Source organism: Eucalyptus grandis, chromosome 8 (assembly GCF_016545825.1).
Source record: "Eucalyptus grandis isolate ANBG69807.140 chromosome 8, ASM1654582v1, whole genome shotgun sequence".
Taxonomy (NCBI): domain Eukaryota; kingdom Viridiplantae; phylum Streptophyta; class Magnoliopsida; order Myrtales; family Myrtaceae; genus Eucalyptus; species Eucalyptus grandis.
The window spans coordinates 17,316,040-17,337,827 of NC_052619.1; the positions used below are offsets into that span (position 1 = coordinate 17,316,040).

General features: G+C 39.4%; 1 protein-coding gene across 1 annotated transcript; it reads left to right on the forward strand.

Moving 5' to 3' along the window:
- Nucleotides 1-1,306: 1,306 nt before the first annotated feature.
- On the forward strand, nucleotides 1,307-7,248 carry LOC104430221 (PR5-like receptor kinase). Its single transcript, XM_039299662.1, has 4 exons — nucleotides 1,307-1,349; nucleotides 3,486-4,337; nucleotides 5,694-5,762; nucleotides 5,884-7,248. The coding sequence occupies exons 1-4, from the start codon at nucleotides 1,307-1,309 to the stop codon at nucleotides 7,053-7,055; spliced, it is 2,136 nt and encodes a 711-aa protein (XP_039155596.1). The 3' UTR covers nucleotides 7,056-7,248.
- The last annotated feature ends 14,540 nt before the right edge of the window (nucleotides 7,249-21,788 follow it).

Consider the following 21,788-nt stretch of genomic DNA (forward strand, 5'->3'; position numbering starts at 1 on the left):
ATATCAAGAGGATCACAAAAAATTTCAAATGCAAGTTAGGTGAGGGGGGATATGGTTCCGTATACAGAGGAATACTTAGAAGTGGCAATGAAGTTGCAGTTAAGATTTTGAACAAATCAAAATCTAACAGCCAAGATTTTATAAGTGAAGTGGCCACAATTGGAAGGATCCACCACGTTAATGTGGTGCAACTTGTTGGTTTTTGCTTCGAATACTCCAAACAAGCTCTTGTCTATGATTTCATGCTAAATGGATCTTTGGATAAACACATTTCCTATAAGGATGGTGATGATCCTCTTGATTATAAGAAAATGTATCTCTTGGCATAGCTAGAGGAATAGAGTATCTACATCAGGGATGTGATATGCAAATTCTACATTTTGACATCAAGCCTCACAACATTCTCCTAGACCGAAGTTTCACTCCAAAATTTTTTGACTTTGGACTTGCAAGACCTTATCCCACCGATCACAATATAGTATCGTTGACTGCAGCAAGAGGAACCGTGGGTTACATGGCTCTTGAGCTATTCTATAAAGACATTGGTGGTATTTCTTACAAAGCCAATGTTTATAGTTTTGGGATGCTATTAATGGAAATGGCTGGTAGAAGGAGAAATATAAATGCACATGCACAGTGTTCGAGTCAAATTTACTTTCCTTTGTGGGTTTATGATCAACTCGCCTTTATAATCGCATTTGTACAATCTCCAATGGTACGACTCCGCTGAAAACGCTCTTTGAACTGTTGCTCTGGCAGGAGCTCGATAAACATTTGTCACATTGGAACATGTTTTTTTTTTTGCACGAATTCAACCAAACTACAGACTTGAGACCTAGCTTTTCCCAAAAACTTCGATCCTATTTGGAGCTGGAGGTGTCTGTCACTCTGTTCTTCACGGTCTCGAATGCATATTCAGTCCATTTATTTCAATCAATGTGTTTACTGCAACTTCTACCTAGATTCGAATATCACGAAAATTGAGTCGACGTGTCATTTAGAAAAGAAAATAAGTGAAGTGGGTCTTTCTATAGAATGATTGATAGACAGGTAGTATATATTAAAGCATTCTTCCCATGAGAAAAATGTCAGAATATGCTCCGCAAAACTTCTCGAAAGCAAATAACTCTGCTGGCTTGCTTCACAGGTACCTTCCTTCTTTATGCAGTGATTAACGCCGCAGGGATGGTGTTCGTGATCACGGTGGTCCCTGAAACGAAAGAGAGGAGTCTTGAGCAGATTCAAGCAGCTATCAACAGAGAATGAAAATGGTAGCACTCTTCCTTGTAGTCCCATTTCACCTTACATGACGCAGCACCAGCTGGAGATGGAAAATGATTATGAAGCAGGTAACAGCATCTTTTGTTCAATAAAACGACGTTATTGTTGAGATCTGTTAGTTCATTCGATTTTATTGCGGGAAAGAGATGGGGTTATTTTATAGGAGAGTGAGTGATTGATCTACAAGAATAATACTTCAATTGCTAGTGACAAAGCACGTATTGCTTTATTTTTATGGATGCGAATATTGCACCTATAGTCTTCGTGCGTGTCGAGCAATGACGAAGCAAATGACTTTCAAATTGAGGCTCACGTCCATCTATTGCTAGTTGAGAAATTATTGTATGGCCTTTATTCTTTTCTCGTAACGTGCAACGATAGTCTTAAGTGCCGTTATTAATCTTTTCAGTTACAAATTTCGTTTTTGTCAAAAATGAAAAATCCAACACTACAAAATAGATTATTATTTTTCTATAGTTTATTATGGCACTGAATGAATTGATAGTTGATACATCAATTTGCATAATGTATGTCCAAATCTTTTGGTATACGTGCAAGAGATAATATAGGTCACGGAGAGATTTTCTACTTAAAATTTTCACTAATCATTGCTGAATATTTAATGATGATAGAAAGCAAATAAAGTATCATTGCTGTGGAGATGCTCGCAGAACGAACCTATTTCCAGAAAGGGTAATATGCAATAAAAAGAAAAATAAAAACGTAATCAGTAATAATATTACTACAAAAAATTGAACATGTGCAGTTAAAACGTCATTGGATGCGTCAGTTAAAATAAACTTTGTTGTATTATATGGAAAATCCATTTCAGTCTCTTCAATTATACTTAGGGGCATGCATTAGCTTGAGAAAATATATGGTAAGTGCTAATTACAACTATTTGAAGGCATTTCTATTTCGCTGAGAAGAATTGCTATGCAAAACTCTCTGATGTTATGTTCACAATGGTAAATTGACTGATAGTCTCATTTGAGCTTACATGACACCTTCAATTCCACACATTCAGATATGGAAGATGATCATGAAGCGGGCAACAACATTCGTTTCATTTGATAAAATGACAGTATTATTGAAATTGATCAGTTCAATCATTAAGCGGTTCTATTATAGGAAAGAGATGATAGTATTGTTCATAGATCTAGCACAATTGTGGGAGAGTGATTGAAATATTAAAGTTGATAGTAAATAAATAAACATCGCTTTTATATTTCTGAAGTCAAATTTTGCATCTATAGTCTTTTTGTGACGACGAAGTTAGTGAAGTTCTAGTCAAGGTGCGTCGGTCCCTCGATAGCAATTATTGTATTGCTTTCTAGATGCGTCGGTCCCTCAATAGCAATTATTGTATTGCTTTCTAGATGCGTCAGTCCCTCGATAGCAATTATTGTATTGCTTTCCAGGTGTGTTGGTCCCTCGATAGCAATTATTGTATTGCTTTCTTTCTTTCATAACGTGTTACACCATCCGAGAAGCACTCCTTATTTTCTTTTTACTTTTGCCAAAAGCCACATTATACAAGTTAATATTCCCGTCAATAAGCTATTTTTGTTACCATTTTTTTTAAATGAAAAAGCTCATACAATAAAATAAGATATGTATTTCCTTTTTGTCTTCACAATTTAATAAGCAACATTTATGGAATATTAGCCTTGAAAAGAAAATAGAACGCCAATGCCTCACTCGAAAGGATTTTTGATTCATTTTAGAATATAAAACATTCAAATCGATTCTTTTTTTATGGTACTAAGAAGAGTCAATTGGGAAACTGCAGAGAAGTTTCTTTTCTAATAAATGTGAAAGCTATGCATAAATAATTCCAACACTATGTTTTGTCACCCAGACTGCAAGGATTGCAATTTCCACGCGATACACACTTTTTCTTCACTAGACTTGCCTTTATTGGTTGACTTGGACATTTGTATGACCGACGACTCCCGACGCTTTTCATTCATATAACTAGGCCTCCATCGCATTACCAATTAGCAAAAACTTTCATTGCATCAGATCAAACGATAGAGAGACGATTAAGTCTCTAAGCTTCATGAGCATGTTCCGTGTTTTGCTTTTCATACTGCATGTTCTGTTGCTACTGGGGACGAGTTGCAGTGTGAAGAATAATTACTTGTGCGCCCCTTCATCTTGCGGCGATGTTCGTGACATACACTATCCTTTTTGATTGAAAGACGACCCGGAAGACTGCGGCCGCTTTGAGTATGAGCTACTTTGTGAAATCAATCGCACCGTTCTATATTTGTCTACCTGTCGATATTATGTGAAGTCGATTTACTATGACAATAGTTCCGGAGATGATTTCTCTGGTCAGATCACGGTGGTTGAGGATGGAGTGAATAATGTTTATTGTACAGCCCTCCCTGATTTCCTTTTGGGGAGCTTCGACTTGAGTGATAGGTATCCACACTATAATTATAATGATCGGTATCCATACTCTAATTATACTTCATCCTCGGCGGTCTTCATGAAGTGCTCACAGCCCGTTGCTTCTCCTTCGTATATCAAAACTGAACCATGTATTGAGGGAGCATACCCTTCCGATACGCCCCCAAATATTTCCCAAATGAAGTGGTACTCATACTTTGTGTATTTGTTGCCTACAAAGGAAAAAGCTCTACGAGTAGGGGACATCAAGGATTCTTGCAATATAACCATGATGACTTGCTTCTCGGGTTATAACATGAGACCAACGTGTAAGGACCTCCCCAACATGATGGCTGAAGGATTAAATCTCTATTATCATGGACCTCCTTCTTTGCCGTCTCCGCCATCTCCGCTGTCTCAGATGTCTCAGCTGTCTCCGTCGCCTCTGCCATCTCGGCGGTCTCCCGCTGTCTTAGCCATCTTCGCCATCTGCGCCGTTTGTGCCATCTTTGTCGTCTGCACTGTCTACGCCATCTCCATCGTTTGCACCGTCTCCACCGTCTCCACCATCTCCGCCGTCTCCTCCATCTCCGCCTTTTGCGCCGTCTACGCTGTCTTCGCCATCTGTGCCATTTGCGGTGTCTCCGCCATCTTTGCGGGTAATTTTCTGTCTTTGCGTGATTATGTACCTAGAGGTGTGGTGCGAACCATATTACTCGTGTAAGCTGACTTTCTCTAAGCTTTTCTTCCTTTACTCTTTTACTTTCTTTCTTCTTCTTCTTCATCCTCATCCTTTTCTCAAATGTTAGCTCTACTGAGGGATCTTATCAAAATTTACTTACTGAGTAATGTCGCATGTTTCTATTGGATATTGTAATACGTTGGTTTGATTTATCGAGTCATTACTTTCTTTAATACCCAATAAAAAAAATTGCCACATCTGTTTAGTGAAAAAGTTCAAAGATTTTTAGTAGATTTGGCGTGCATTGCTCTTTTATTTTACATGTGTGGAGCTTTTTTGGACTTGACACTCTTTCTTTATTTTTTTTTTTTTTTTTGGGCCTTATTCACTAAAAAAAACCACAACTTTAAGTTTAGTCCCAATTCTGCTCCGAACTTTTTTTGTCTAAAAAAAACCCTAAACTTTAGGTCCAGTCCAAATTTGCCTCGAACTTTTCTTTATCTAGAAAAACCTCAAACTTTAGGCCAAATCCTAAATCTATCTCTAACTTTTTTTGTCTAAAAGAAAAAACACTAATTTTTACTCTAATTGCAAATCTACCCCATCAAAAAATTGCCATTAGTCAAATTTTCATATCTTAGAACGGTTTCATTTTGGGAATAATTTTTCATGTCACCTTATTGAAGTGGAGTTGTTATCAATGTGGAAATGTCAGTCAAATTGGGACCGGACCATGGGGTAAACTTCAGAATATATTAAAAGTTGGTGATTTTTTTAAACAAAACAAAATTCGAGGCAAATCTGGGATTGTACCTAAAGTTTGGGGTTTCTTCTGAGACAAAAAAGGTTCGGGCCAAAATTGGACTAGAACTTGAGGGTTTTTTAGGGAACTAGGCCTTTTTTTTTTGGGAAAATTGTTTGATTTGATCGTAGCTTGTGTCCCTTGAATCGATGTTATTGTTATGGGGAACTTATGAACATTTGGTACATTTAGGAGAACAAAAGCGAAAACGTGTTTCTTCAAAAGAAAAGATCATGCAATGATAACATGGATTTCATGGATCTAAGCGTTATCTAGAAAAGTGAAACTCGTTCACTCTTTTTTTTTTTTTTTTATTCTAGACTTCTCCACTTGCAAATTTCAATTAACAAAAGTGTGTCTTTGCACTTTGCAGTGACTGTATGAAGTTATCCTTCACTTGGGGTATATCTTAACGTGAATTGCTTTTATTATTTAACTGCTAAAACAATGGATCTAGTTCTTTATTGATTGGTCGTTAATTCTAATTAACCATATCTAGTAATCTCTCACGAATTCTCTTACTATCTACAGATGATTCTACGCGGGATATCATGGGCGGTGTTGCTATAACTGCCGCATGGAATCTCTTCTTTGTCTTGGGTATGATAAGTCCTTTTCTCTTCACACCTATGAAGCTCTCATTCAGCACTCTGACAAACAAAAATTGTATGTGTAAAAAAATTATCACACTATGCTAATCGATGGCCAAATTTCTCCGCAGTCCACTTCCTAGCAGCAAAATTCATACTCGGAGCTCCGTGTGTGTTGATATTTCTAATCTTGAAGTGGATGAGAAGGCATCAAGCGACCGATGCAAACATCGAAGAATTCCTACGAGCTCACAATAACTTTTTGCCCATAAGGTACTCTTACTCGGATATCAAGAGGATCACAACAAATTTCAAATGCAAGTTAGGTGAGGGGGGATATGGTTCCGTATACAGAGGAATACTTAGAAGTGGCAATGAAGTTGCGGTTAAGATTTTGAACAAATCAAAATCTAATGGCCAAGATTTTATAAATGAAGTGGCCACAATTGGAAGGATCCACCACGTTAATGTGGTGCAGCTTGTTGGTTTTTGCTTCGAATACCCCAAACAAGCTCTTGTCTATGATTTCATGCCGAATGGATCTTTGGATAAACACATTTCCTATAAGGATGGTGATGATCCTCTTGATTATAAGAAAATGTATGAGATCTCTCTTGGCATAGCTAGAGGGATAGAGTATCTACATCGGGGATGTGATATGCAAATTCTACATTTTGACATCAAGCCTCACAACATTCTCCTAGACCGAAGTTTCACTCCGAAAGTTTCTGACTTTGGACTTGCAAGACTTTATCCCACCGATCGCAGTATAGTATCGCTGACTGCAGCAAGAGGAACCTTGGGTTATATGGCTCCTGAGCTATTCTATAAAGACATCGGTGGCATTTCTTACAAAGCCGATGTTTATAGTTTTGGGATGTTATTAATGGAAATGGCTGGTAGAAGGAGAAATCTAAATGCTCATGCAGAGCATTCAAGTCAAATTTACTTTCCTTTGTGGGTTTATGACCAACTTGACAAAGAAAAGGAACTTGAAAGGGTAGATGTCATAGAAGAGGAAAGAGAAACAACGAGGAAGATGATAATCGTTGCACTGTGGTGTATACAATTGAGCCCTAATGATCGGCCGTCGATGAGGAAAGTCCTAGATATGCTTGAAGGAGATATGGATAAACTGCAACTGCCTCCAAAACCACTTTTGTATCCGAGAGAGGCACCCATTGATGATGTTGACGCTGAGATAGAACTTGAAACAGTCTCATCTTCGTCAAGTACTCCGATAGTTTCTAGCAGTTCCCAATTTTACCATGACCATGAGTTTATGAAATCATGTATTGTGTGATTGTTTCCCTGTAATGAGATGCAAAAATTATCAATAGTACTATCAACATGTATCATCATTCAAAATGTAATCTATGAAGCTTTTACATGTTTTTCATATGGCAGTAGTGTTTTTTAGTAGACTCGTTATGTCCATATTTTATAAATGACGATGAATGTTGTATGGCATTCATTCAATTTTTGTTTCATGTGAATCCTCTTGGTATAACAAGGTAATTTTTTCTTCGTGTCAATGTTTGCATTTTGAGCAATGAATCTCTCTCATTTCCATCAAAACCTCTCATCCCCACCTTCGACCTCTGGTTGATCACCCACGTCGAAGATAGCTATGTGCTCAAGCTATCTCCGACTTGGTCCTCATTCAAGCTATCTCCGACTTGGTCCTCATGTCAAGGGATGGGTCCAAGCCTATACGATGAATGACCAGCACATGTCAAAGAGTAAAGACAGAGTACGCTGACAATTTTGCCTTTATGATGAATGGAAATTGAACATGTGATGTTATGTTAGAGAATATTATGTATTACGTCAGCTCAATCCCTAAATGCAGTAAGAACTTGTGCGTTCACTTGATGATAAGACATGAGATGGTGCCTTGCATTCTTCAGAACAAGCATCATATTCCTCACTGTTGTCCCCTGCACATGAGTTTTCCTACTAAGCAAACATTCCTCGAGACACCGATGTTCATAAGGAACGCGTGATCTCCACTTTGTTCAGAGATCGCAGACAGAGAAGTATAAATTTTAAGTTTTATTATTATCAAAATAAAGCAGCATAAAAAATGATGCTAAAAAAAGTAGAAAATGGAAAAAAAAATTAACAAACTTAATCTCTTTAGTGGTTGTGAAATTCCACATGAGAATGGTCCTCCATTCTAGACTCTAGCTCATGTCCAAACTCAAAAGAGAACAGCAAGTAACGCTCAAACTCGACAAAAGGACGGCTCATTCAAAACAAGATCCAGCTACCATTCGATTCAGTTTTAAATAAAACCAAGCAACGGAGTTCCAAGAGAGATGACAGTATTGTTCATAGATCTAACACAATTACGGGAGAGTGATTGTAATATTGAAGTTGATAGTGAATAAGTAAACATCGCTTTTTTTTTTTTTTTTTTTTGTGAACTTGAATATTGCATGTTTAGTCTTTGCGTAGACCAAATTAGTGAGGTTCTAGTCAATGTGTGTGGGTCCCATCACTAGAAATTATCGAATTTGCTTTCTTTCTTTCATAATGTGTTACACCATCCAAGAAGCACTATCTCCTGTTTTTCCTTTTATTTTTGTTATACAAGTTAATATTCCCTTTAATAGTCTATCTTTGTTACCAATTCTGTTTTTTTTTTTTTTTTTGTCAATAATGAAAAAGCTTATACAGTGAAATACGACATTTTTTTCCTTTTCGTCTTCACAATTTATTGAACTGACACTCGTGGAATATTGGCCTTGAAAATAAAATTGAAAAAAAAATGCATGCCAATGCCTCACTTGAAAGGATTTTGATTCAATTTAGAGTACATAACATTCCAATCGATTCTTTTTTAACTGAACTAAAATTGATTCCTAAAGAGTCAATTTGCCAAGAAAAGTTAAATCTGAAAACTGCAGAGAAGTTTCTTTTCTAATCAACGTGAAAGCCACGCCATAAATAATTCCAACACCGTGTTTTTGTCGCCTTGACTGCAAGGGCTGCAATTTCCACATGAGACCCACTTTTTCTTCGCTAGACTTTGTGTTGATGGTTGACTTGGAAATTTGCATCTATAGTGTTTGCGTGACAACGAAGTTAGTGAGGCTCTAATCAGGGCGCGTTGGTCCACCGCTAGAAATTATGGTATTGTTTTCTTTCTTTCATAACGTGTTACACCATCCAAGAAGCACTTATTTCTTATTTTCCTTTTACTTTTGCCAAAAGCGACATTATACAAGTTAATATTCTTTTTCATAGTCTATTTTTGTTATCAATTTCTGTTTTTAGTCAAAAATAGAAAGCTTAGATGATGAAATACAACATCTTTTTCCTTTTCGTCTTCACAATTCAACAAAGGGACACTTATGGAATATTAGTCTTGAAAAGAAAATAGAACGTCATTGCCTCACTCGAAAGGATTTTGATTCAATCTGGAAACTGCAGAGAAGTTTTTTTAATCAATGTGAAAGCTATGCATAAATAATTCCACCACCGTGTTTTGACACCTTGACCGCAAGGACTGCAATTTCCACGCGATATCCACTTTTTCTTCACTAGACTTTGCTTTATTGGTTGACTTAGACATTTGTAATGACCGAGGACTCCAGGCTCTTTTCATTCATATTACTGGGCCTCCATCACATTACCAATTAGCAAAAACTTTCATTGCATCAGATCAAACAGTAGAGAGACGATTAAGTCTCTGAGCTCCATAAGCATGTTCAGTGTTTTGCTTTTCATATTGCATGTTCTGTTCGATTAAGTCTGCTACTGTTCAGGGATATTGAGTTCTGCGGCTACTTGGGACGAGTTGCGGTAGAAGAATAACTTGTCTGCCGCTTCATCTTGTGGCAAGGTTTGTGACATACACTATCACTTTCGATTGAAAGGCAACCAAAAGGATGCGGCCGCTATGAACATAAGCTAGCTTGTGAAAATAATCGTATTGTTCTATATCTATATGCCAGCCAATATTATGTGAAATCAATTTACTACCGTTCCAATCTTAGCAAATGTTTATCGATGGTGAAATCACGGTGGTTGACGATGGACTGCAAAAAAGTAATTGCTCATCCCTCCCTCATTACTCATTGGCGCTCTCCAACTTTAGTGATAATGATCCATACGGTTCGTTAGCTGTGCCGGTGGTCTTCGTGAAGTGCTCACAGCCCCTTGCTTCTACTTCGTAAGTCAATACTGAACCATGTATTGAGGGAGCATATCCTTCTGATATGCCCCCTATTTTATCCCAAATGAAGGTGTACTCATACGCTATACATGGGTTTGATCTCCGAGTAGGGGACATCAAGGATACTTACACCAAAACCATAAAGGCTTTTATATCGCAGTATATCCCAGGGTGGGAAAAGGATCGGTATAATCGTGTGAGCTCACCGTACAAGGACCTCCACAACATGATGGTTGAGGGATTCACTATCTCCTTTTATAAACTCTCGCCACCAACAAGTTTCGAGTTTTGCTACTTAGGTTTCGGGTACCAAAGGGAGAGGTGCAGACACCATGATTCCTGAAAGCTGACTTTCCCAGTTCTTTCTTTGTTTCTTTCTTCATCCTCATCCTTTTCTTAAATGTTAGCTCTACTGAGGGATCGTATAAGAATTTACTTACTGAGTGATGTGGCATGTTTCAATTGGATATTGTAATAGGTTTGTTTGATTTATTGCGAGCAAAAGATGAGATTATTTTATACGTGAGTGATTGACTTATCCACAACAATAATATTTTTCACTTGACAATGAATAAGTACGTATTAGTTGATTTTTGTGCATGCAAATATTACACCTATAGTCTTTGCGCGTGTCAAGAATGACAAAGCAAGTGAATTTCTAATTGAGACTTGCATCGATTGATCGTTGATTGAGAAATTATCATATTGCCTTTTTCATTGAGATCAGTCTGTTCATTCATTGAGTGTTTCAATTATGGAAAAGAGATGATGGTCATATTCATAATTATAGCACAATTGCAAGAGAGTGATTTTAAAATTTAAGCATAGTGAATAAGTAAACAGTGCATTATTTTTGTGAATTCAAATGTTGTGTCTGTAGTCCTTACATGTGTCGATCCATGATGACACAAGCGAGTTTCTAATCGAGGTGCGTTAGTCCCATTGCTAGTTGAGAATTTACCATATTGCTTTCTTTCTTTCATAAAGTTTCACAACATCCATGAGCAAGAAGCGCCCGCTCCTTATTTTCTTTCTATATTTGCGGAAAGCCACATTATATGAGTTAAAATCTATGTACCCGTTAATTAACATGATCTTCTTTCTTGGTTACCAATTTTTTTCTCAAAAATGAAAAACCTTATATGATAAAATACATCATCCTTTTTCTTTTCGTCTTCAAAATTTAACGAAGCGACACTTACAAAATATTGGCCTTGAAAATAAAGTAGAATGCTAGATGCCTCATTTGAAATGATTTTGATAGAGTTTAGGGTGCAAAACATTAAAACCGATTCTTTTTTACGATACTAAAATAAATTTCTAGAGAGAATTAATTTGCCGAGAAAAATCAAATTTGGAAAATGCAGAGAGGTTTCCTCCGTAATGAATGTGAAAGCTCTCCATCACTAATTCCGAGAACGTGTTTTGGCTGGGCCATACTTTTTAAGATTTTCTTCGCTAGACTTTGTTTTAGGGTTGACTTGGACATTTCGATGACCGACGACTCCCAACCCTTTATTGAGCCTCTCTCGCGTTACCAAATGAGCTAAAACTTCCATTGCATCAGACCAAAAGATAAAGAGATGATTATTTCTCTCGGCTCCATATTTAAGCTCCGTGTTTTACTTCTCGTATTGCATGTTCTGCTACTATTAGAGATGAGTTGCGGTGCGAAGAACAATCATTTGTGCACCCTTTCATCTTGCGGTGAGATCCGTAACATAAGTTATCATTTTTGATTGAAAGGCGATTCAAAACACTGCGGCAACTCTCAGTATGAGCTAACTTGTAAAAATAACCACACTATTCTATAAATATATGACGGCTGATATTATGTGAAGTCAATCCATTACAGTTTGTATTATGACCAATATAACTTCTATGGTAATATTACGGTGGTTGACGATGGACTGCAAAAGGGTAATTGCTCATCCCTCCCTCGTTACCTATTGACGTACTCCAACTTCAGTCATGATGATAGATACGCTGGTGGATACGCTGCGGTGGCCTTCATGAAGTGTTCCCAACCCATTGCTTCTACTTCATATGTCGATACCAAACCATGTATTGAGGGATACTCTGCCGACACGCCTCCTTATTTTTCCCAAATGAAGGTGTACTCATACGCTGTACAGAACTTAAAAGCAGGGGATTCAAGGACTCCTGCACCGTAACCATGACGGCATACTCGTCGGATCAAATCATGGGGCGGGAAGGGGATCAGAATGGGAGCTCAACATACAAGGACCTCCACAACAAGATGGCCGAGGGATTCAATCTGTCATATCAGGAAGAAGTTTTCAGTGTCGCTACTTAAGTTTCGGATACCGAGTGGAGGTTTGCGGTGGCATTCGGTTCCCCAAGGGACTTCTCCTTAAAGGTGTTCTTTCTTTCTTTCTTTCTTTCTTTCTTTTCTTTCCTTTCTTAAATCCTAGCTTTACTAACAGATCTTACCAAAATTTAGTTACCAAGTGATGTGGCAAGTTTTAGTTGGGTTTTTTAATACAATCCACACATTAAGATACTAGTTTCTCTAAAAACACGACAGGAAAAAAAAAATTGCCACATCACCTAAGTTGAAAAGTTTAATAAGATTTCTTAGTAGATTTGGCATGCATTGATCTTTTTTAATTTTACAATTTATGGACCTTTTTTTCTGGATTGGACACTATTATTTTATATTTGTTTGGAGAAAATGGTTGATTTAATAGTTGCCCGTGTCCCTTGAATGGCTGTTATTCTTATGCGGGTGAATAAATTGCACGCCTCCTGGATGATGTTTGTAAATTTGAACTTAAGAATCATTTGGTACTCCTTGAGAAGACAAAAGCAAAATCGTGTCTTTTCAGAGAGATGGTCATGTTACGGTAACATGGATTCCGTAAGTGAATAGAATAAACTGCGATCTGAGCACTTCTCTGTGAGAGTAAATTATTTTTTATGTTTAAATGCTAAAATGATAGATTTAATTCTTCATTGATTGATCGTCGATTCTAATTAGTCATTTTCGGTCACCTTAGATTATGTCACGGAGTTCAGCCTTTTTTTTGCGCCATATGTGGGCCAGAGCCTCGCCGTTGTCTTGGTTATGACTTCCTAGCCCTGTTCTCCTCACAACCATGAAGATCTCAAGCACCACTCTAATAAAAAAAAAACAAAAAATTACGTTTAAAATTCTTTTATTGCACTACGCTCATCTATGGACAATTTCTACACAGCCAACTACGTCGCAGCAAGATTCATACTCGGAGCTCTATGTGTGCTGATACTTCTAATCTATAAGTGGATGAAAAGGCACCAAGCGATCGATGCAAACATCAAAGAATTCTTACAAGCTCACAATAAATTTCTGCCCTTAAGGTATTCTAATTCGGATATTAAGAAGATTACAAAAAAATTCAAATGCAAATTACGTGAGGGGGGATATGGTTCTGTGTATAGAGGAAGCCTTAGAAGTGGCAATGAAGTTGCGGTTAAGATTTTGAACAAACCAGAATCTAATTCCAAGATTTTATTAGTGAAGTGGCCACAATTGGAAGGATCCACCACATCAATGTAGTGCAACTTGTTGGTTTTTGCTTCGATTACTCCAAACAAGTTATGGTGTCACGCCTCGATCCTCAGGCACGCGGACATCCCTTACTTTTGGTCGATTTTAAAATGCGATATCCCAGGACTACACATCACCGACCCTTTTCTTTTTAATAGCACATGCGGGAGCAGTTATAAAAATCTCCAGACAATAAAGCAATGTGATATACAAGAAGGACTAAGAAATTGAACCTGAAAACCAACACCCTTATGTTCATATACAAGCCATACTAAAACGATTAGTTTCTACTCGAATTGATTCTATAGCAAGAGTCATCAGGATCCTACTTTGGGTCATCCTCGGGGTTCTCCTTCAGATACTCCTCTTTGAGTTCTTTCTCCTCAGGTTCTTCATCAGGGTCCTGAAATGTTTTCCCCAAATCGGGATGAGACTATGTCTCAGCAAGTTCTACTACACTAAGACCTGATTAGTAAACTAATACACCTTAGGGTTGCCTATTGTCGCGACCAATTTTTTGGGTGAACCACCTAGGGTTTGGCTAATGGATTGTTAAGCCTAGACTTAACTCGGGCTCTCCCAAGCCCATACCAATTCGCGACTTAGGTTCAAGTTATTAACATGCGATTGATTTTCAATTAGGAGTCGCCACTAATCTATTTTTGGTGGGTCGATTAGAAACCAAGTAAAGTAACGGGAGATTCACTTTACTCCTACGAACCAGAGATTTATGAGTTCGGGGACTTGATTACGCTAGATTTCGCTAACGCCCTTTCGGTACCTTTCTTTTTATTTTGAAAAATGTTTGGCAAGCAGTTTGGATTGATTTTAAATTTATTTCCTTAACCTGTGAGGTGATCATGCGGGTGCGCAATCCACCAATTTAACACCCAGATAAACAATAAATAAATTGCAAAAACTTACCTCAAAGCAACAAAAGCATCTGCAATGTTAAATTAAAATCCACATCAACAACCCTCGATATGGTTTCTAATTAACACGCAATTTCTTTTTTTGTTTTCACTTAATTAATGAAAATCATGCAATATGCAATGCAATATTAACTAAATGACCTAATTCTAACGTCATGCAATTTCTAATTAAATGGATCTAATAACAATCCCTAAATGACGTATATTTCATGAATATAATTCTATATGACATGCACATGGATTTTTAATTTCTTATTCGTAATTAAAGATAACTAACAATAAAAATCTAACTAAAGTGAGATATTATCTATCTTAAGTTAGGAAATAGACTTATCTGAATCCTATCTTAACTTTGAAATTTATCTCGACATGCAATTTAATTCAAAGAAATTATCTAGCCTAGATACCATCTAAACATGCATTCTAATGTAACCATAAAAGAATCTAATTATTCTATCATGCAATTCTATCCAGGAAATTAATTCTAATATATATGATATGCAAATGCAATCTTTTTGTATTTTCGAGATAAATAAAGCAATCTAAAGATAAATACTAATTCGAAATCATCAAAGATATCATACATCGTTCGAATCAGGGAACAATATCCAAATCAGCTTGATTATCTCGCTAATAAAATCGATAAATTGATCTTAAGCCTTAAAGATCAAGATATCAATATTATTCCCGCGTGATTAATTATTCCATCTAAAGCCTTATAAATGGAATAAAAAATCTGTGTGCGGTTGCGAATTGGGCAATAAATCCTAATCGGAAATAGGTTCATGATTCAAATATGCACGTAAGATATTGAAAAGCATGTATTAGGCAATAAAATATTCAAACCAAATTTAGATAAAACGATTACCTAATTTCGCAAATAATACTACCAAATTTGAACCGATCGGAATCCGCTCAACGGGTGACGGCGGTGCGTGGTAGTGCTCGGCTAGATGCGGGGACGGGTAGCCATGGGCGGAGGACAGCAGCTACGAAGTCAGCGGTGGGGCTGCAGTAACGTCATCGGTGAAGGAGCTGCGGTGACGTCGAGGGATGCTCGAAGAAGACAACCTCCTCTTTCCTTCTGCTGACTTATTGACCGGTGGACCCATACTACTTTTTTCCACTCTCGTCTCCTCTGTATAATGGTTCTCCTCCAATGGTGGCCGTGTGTGGTGGGGAGAACTAGCAAAACAGAAACTTGATAGACAACGCAACAAAAACTCGCAAACCGTGGCACTGGATCAGTGTTCTTCTTTGAAAATTCAGCAAAAACCCATGCAACACAAGGAGGACCTGCCGAGAACAAAACACTGGAATGTACAGCAAGAGTTACTTCTTGTTGAGATCAAGAGCAAATATTTAGATTGACGCCAGTGCTTGCTCGGCATCAGAGAGGACTTGGACGGCCACAAGCAAGTGTAGGAGTCCCAAGAACTTGTTCCTTCCTGTATGGTTGGAAATAGGCTTGCGACTGCAGTGGCAAGACTGCAAGATCACTGCTACGATGGCACCGGGGAAGCTGCTCGTGACTTGAGGCAAAGATCGACGTCTCGAGGATCACCGAGAATGGTCTTCTTCTCTATTCGTAGATGTTGGGTTGCTTGCCCCAACTGAAGTCTCCACTTTCCACGTTCCTTGCGGTTGTCTTTTATCTCTTGGAATTTTCTAATGGACTCACGGCTGTGGCTTCCTTTGACTCTTGGACTCGCGGCCTTCAACCCTCAACTTGGATGAGTCGGTTTCTCGGTGATGAAGGAAATCATGCACAATAATCGGTGGCTAAACCGCAGTTGCAGCAGATTGGAGATGACGCCGGTGCTGGACTGGAATGCGCCGGATTACTGGGTTCTTTATTGGGCTGAGAAATCGCTGCAGGTGGCGCTGCAGCAATTTTAGAACCGAGACTGATGATGGAATGTCAAACAGACTGAAGCAACGTGGAAGCAAGGTCCTGCAGCTATGATTTGGGAGGTGTGGGCGTGCTTCATGTTCCCCCTAGCACCATCCCTCTCGCCACGCCGCAGGTTTGTCTCGATTGAAGCCCTTTACGATTCCTCCCTATTCTCTCTCGTGTGACTCTATCAATGGCCGTGTATTCTATTGTGCGTGGCCTCTCCCTAAACCCTAGCGAATTAACCTATTTATAGGCCACGAATTAGGTTTTTTTTCAATTTTCCAAAATTATATCCACGAAGATTTTTTTTCAAACGCAATATTTACTTTTGAATTGAAATCTCACAAAGGTAAATCAGTAAAATCTTTCCGAGGATACGGGCTTGGGCCAATTTACTCTCTTCGTGGGCTTAGTCCAATTCACCAAATTAATATTCTAAACCATCAATTTGAACCCATTTGTCACCGGCCCAATGTAAATGCAAATTAAAATAAATGCACCTAAAACTATATGCTATGCAATTAATTAATTAACTAATTTTTTTTTAGGGGTTAAAATTAATCCCTAATTTTTAATGCGATAAATAATTAAACGGGTCGCTAAAATTTAGGTGTCAACACCTATGCACAACATGAGTCAGAGGGCTTACCTTAGCCTCATATTCCACCTGCATATTAGCATAGATCCCACCCAAGCAATCACATCACGAGATCGATATCTCAAGATCTAGTCATTTCAGTTATTCCAACTCAATTTCCAAATATAAATAACGCTTTAGGACACAACTGGTCCCACCCTTTTCCAAGATTCCTTTCCAAGATTTTCCAAGATTTAAAGGACCTTTCCAAGATTTAGTGGCTTTACGGTTCCACCCGACCCTTTCAAGATCTAATCGCTTTATGGTCCCACCCGACCCTCTCAAGATCTAGTAGCTTTATGGTCCCACCCGACCTTTCCAAGATTTAGTGGCTGTACGGTCCCACCCGACTGTCACGCCCCGATCCTCAGGCATGCACACATCCCTTACTTTCGGTCAATTTTAAAATGCGATATCCCAGGACTATGTATCGCCGACCCTTTCATTTATATATGCACATGCGGAGCAGTTATAATTCCCCAAACAATAAAGCAATGGGATAGGAAAGCAGGCCATATATTAATCTTACTGAAAATTCACAACTACATCTTTTTACACGCATCTCATAGTATTCTACAATACTATATATACGCAACTCTGGTCTAACGTCTATTCACATGCAAACAAGGTCTCGACAAGACAGATGGGATCTCGCCTCATCCGGGTCGTACTCGGGGTTATCCTCGGGGTCCTCCTCCACGTACTCCTCTTTGGGTTCCTCAACAGGGGATCTCCTCATCGATTCATGCTCCTTAGGCTCCTCATCCAGGTCCTGAAATGGTTATTCAATAACCACTGAGACAACGTCTCAGCAAGTTCTACCCCTTAAGACCCGATTAGTAAACTAATACACCTTAGGGCTGCCTATGCACAACATGAGTCAGAGGACTTACCTTGGCCTCAGATTCCACCTACATATTAGCACAGATCATATAGGCACCCAAGCAATCATATTATAGATCGAAGCATCGATCTAATCGACCTAGTCGATTACACACCAAGAAGACCCCTCACAGTCATATCTATCCAATCATTCAATTCACAACATCAAACCAAGGCAATGAATCACATCAAGTCACACTCAGATCGAATCATCGATCAATCGACCTAGTCGATTACAAGTCAATTGGACCATTTCGAGGTCATTCATCCAACACCAAGCAATTCCTTAGATTTAGTGGCTTTACGGTCCCACCCGACCCTCTCAAGATCTAGTGGCTTTGCGGTCCCACCCGACCCTCTCAAGATCTAGTGGCTTTACGGTCCCACCCGACCCTTTCAAGATTTAGTGGCTTTATGGTCCCACCCGACCCTCTCAAGGTCTAGTGGCTTTACGGTCCCACTCGACCCTTTCAAGATTTAGTGGCTTTATGGTCCCACCCGACCCTCTTTACGATGCCATACTCTGTCATCGAGCCACGTGCATTCTCTAGGAAGACATACCGAGTCTCCGAGCCACGTGCATTCTCTAAGGCTACCTTTTCGCCAAGGTGACATATCCAATCACCGAGCCACGTGTCCTTCCCAGGTGACACTCCAATTCACCGGGTCACGGGCATTCTCCAGGTGATTCACCAACGCACTTTTGATACTGACAACCGATACTCGACCAATCCTCAATCACATAACTAAACATCGCATTATTTAAAAATGTAACTTAAAAAGCACCATTAAATCAATTCGACACGAGTTAAAGCTCAATTAAATAAACGGATCACTCCACGACAATCAGCACGAAATTCCGGTCACTGGCCATCCCAGTTGAATTTCCGGAAAATAAATAATTAAATAATTAATTTCAAAAATTAATAAATAAACATAATAATTCCAATTTAGCACAATATGAAGCTCAATTAAATAAACGAACTGCGCCACGATCATTAGCATAAAATCCCGGTCACTAGCCATCCCAGTTGAATTTCTGAGAAATAAATAATTAAGTAATTAATTTCAAAAATTAATATTTAATTCCTAAAATTCCACTTAGGCCTGATTTACTTAATTAACACCCGATAAGGGATAGGAAAAATCCCAAGAAGCATCCAATAAATACTACAGGCAATTCTCTATCTAATTACACTAATCACACAACTAATATGCAAAGCAATTAACTAATAATCACTAATCAATTCTAATCTAGCAACCTAATTGCACTTAATTAACACTAATCAACCTTTAAGTATAATTAGTACACTAAGAAGGCATTAGTGAGCAAAACTCACTCAAAACGACGGGCTTGACGCGAGCATCGACTTTCCTCAAAGCGGGCCGAGCATCCGGGCTCGGGAAGGCGACCAAAACGGGTCAAAACCCACTGCGATACCCATTTTCTTCATCTCTGTTTGCTGCTAATCGGAGGCGAAGGAGGGCGGATCCGGAGTTGGGTTGGGTCGGAAATGGACGGAGGGGCCGAATCGAACCTAGGCGGGGCTTCACGGTGGCCGGAGGTGGGGTGGACGGCTCCGGCGGAGCTCCACCAGATCTGAAACGTCGCTGGAACAGAGGGCTGAGCAAGGGGGAGATGGTGACGCACGGAGTAGCGGCGCGAGGCGTCAGCGTGCAGCGGTGGCGGCTTCGGCTGCGGCGCGCGGCGGCGATGTGCGGTTGTGCAGGCGACGGTCCGATGTAGCTGCGACCCTTCAGGTGACGCTGGTCACTGCCCTTGCTTCTGTCTATCTTCACATAGAACAGAGAAGGAGAAAGAAGCGTTGATGGCGGCTGAAGGGGATGAGGGAGAGGCGGAGGGCGCGAGCGGAGCAGACGGCGGTTCGGCAGCTCCGGCGTGACTGCAGCTCCTTCAACTGAGGATGGTTGCTACTTCTGCTTCTGCTATTCGGTTCTGCTCGAACTAGAGGAGGGAGAGGGGGCGGAGATGTGCAGACGGCAGCACGGCGGCGGGCTCGGGTGCGCGAGCAGCTCCGGTGCTGGTGGGCGTGCGGCAACAACGGCGAGAGGTGATGACTGCAGCTCAGTCTTTGCTGGTCTTCGGCTCCCATAGAGTTTTTGAAGAAAAAGAAGAAGATGGGGGAGGATCCGTCGACGGAAGAAGAGAGAGGGGAGGAAGAAAAACTCAATTTCCCTTTCTTTTCTCTCACTCTCTCTCTCTCTTAGGTCAGCCACACATGGCCACCACCAGCTGTCTCCCACTCTTCAATTTTTGACAAATATGCCCCCTTCTAGAAGCATTTAGGTAGTTCAAAAAGTTGGGTTTATGGGCATACGAATTTTTGCTAGGTTTTCATCCCAATTTAAACCTTAATCCCACTTGAATCATATCAATTTGACCCCCATAATTTCATTCAATATTTCATCGATAAAATTGGTACTTTTTCTTATCAGTATAGCCCACTTGTATCCCGAATTCACAATCTCTGGCTTCAACTGAACAAAACGGCCATATTTATCCAGTCAAATTAAAACCCGAAAATCTGGATGTCACAACTCTTCCTCTCTTATAAAAATTTCGTCCTCGAAATTTAAACCTTTACCAATCCATAAACGAAAGGTGGGGGTATTGTCATCTCATCGAGTCTCACTTTTCCACGCCGATCATTCGGTCTCGTGGCGTTGTCTGACCACTTTGACCAAGGAGATCATCTTTGTACACAAAATCTGCCCTTTTTGAACCAGCAACTGAACTGAGCTTCTCACATAAGACATTCTGTCATCCACATCTGATCTCTTTTTCTCGACCCCCTAATAAACCTTTGAACCTCAACGATTCAAAATTTCTGACAGTTCTGTGCAGTCTTTACTCTGACACTGATCTGACAACTGCAAACACTAATTACTGAGCTGACTATGGCCTGTAATCTTTCTTCACTTTCTTTTCACCACTGAAATTCTGTACCATCTGCTATACACATCTTAAGAAAGAACCTTCTGAAAACTTTGCCAAACTTATAATCTCTTATCTAGATTCGAAATATAATTCATCCCCGCCACTCCATGCTGGCGAATTACCTGATGCACACACACTTCGGTATCCCCACTCTGTGACAAGATAGGATCTTCAATTTCTGAAATCGAACTTAGATTGGCGGTTAATTTCACTCCGACACACCTTTAGTGTGACCTAGGCTACTGGATAGTGTTCAGAGCTTTTTAGGACAAATGACCCGTGGTCGATTTTCTTCAAGCCACAATGAACCCACTCGACACATTGGCGACTCTCGATTGTCGTGAAAATCTCAAAGATTCAAATACGGACACAGGGCGCCAAAACGATAGAAATATCAAATTAGTGTCGGTCGATGAGAATTTTCCAATTTAGTGGAGTCACCCACGATCGGTCATTCATCTCAGTCAAACCGATCTATCTCTGATTTCAAATCGATTTTATACTGTGCCGTAATGATCTCTAAAGATGAGCACGGTCGAGAAGTCGATCCATGGTTGAATTCTCAAGTCTATTTGCCTTAAGATCCTTAATAACTCACCCAGCTAGTCTAGTTATCTCATGAGTGGCCAACTCAGAGAAAAACACCGTAATCGCGTCGATGAAATGCCCAATTTATCTAATCGAAATCAGAGCCCGAAATCTGGATGTTACACACTCAAAACAAGATCTATTCGTACTGTACCAAAGTGGACCAACTCCATCTATCGATCAACCACTATTCTCAAATGGTATCAATAATCCCCTAAATCCTTAGTAAGCCATATATTTTCATTTCCACTTGGGACTCTCAAGTGATGGTAAAAATTCTCCCAGTTCGCATTACCGAGCTTCCACTTACTAACACTTCTGACACTCGCAACTTGCTCAGCGGTATCTATCTTCATATCAGCTTACTAATCTAGCTTATGCCGATTCTGATTTACTTGCACCATCTGG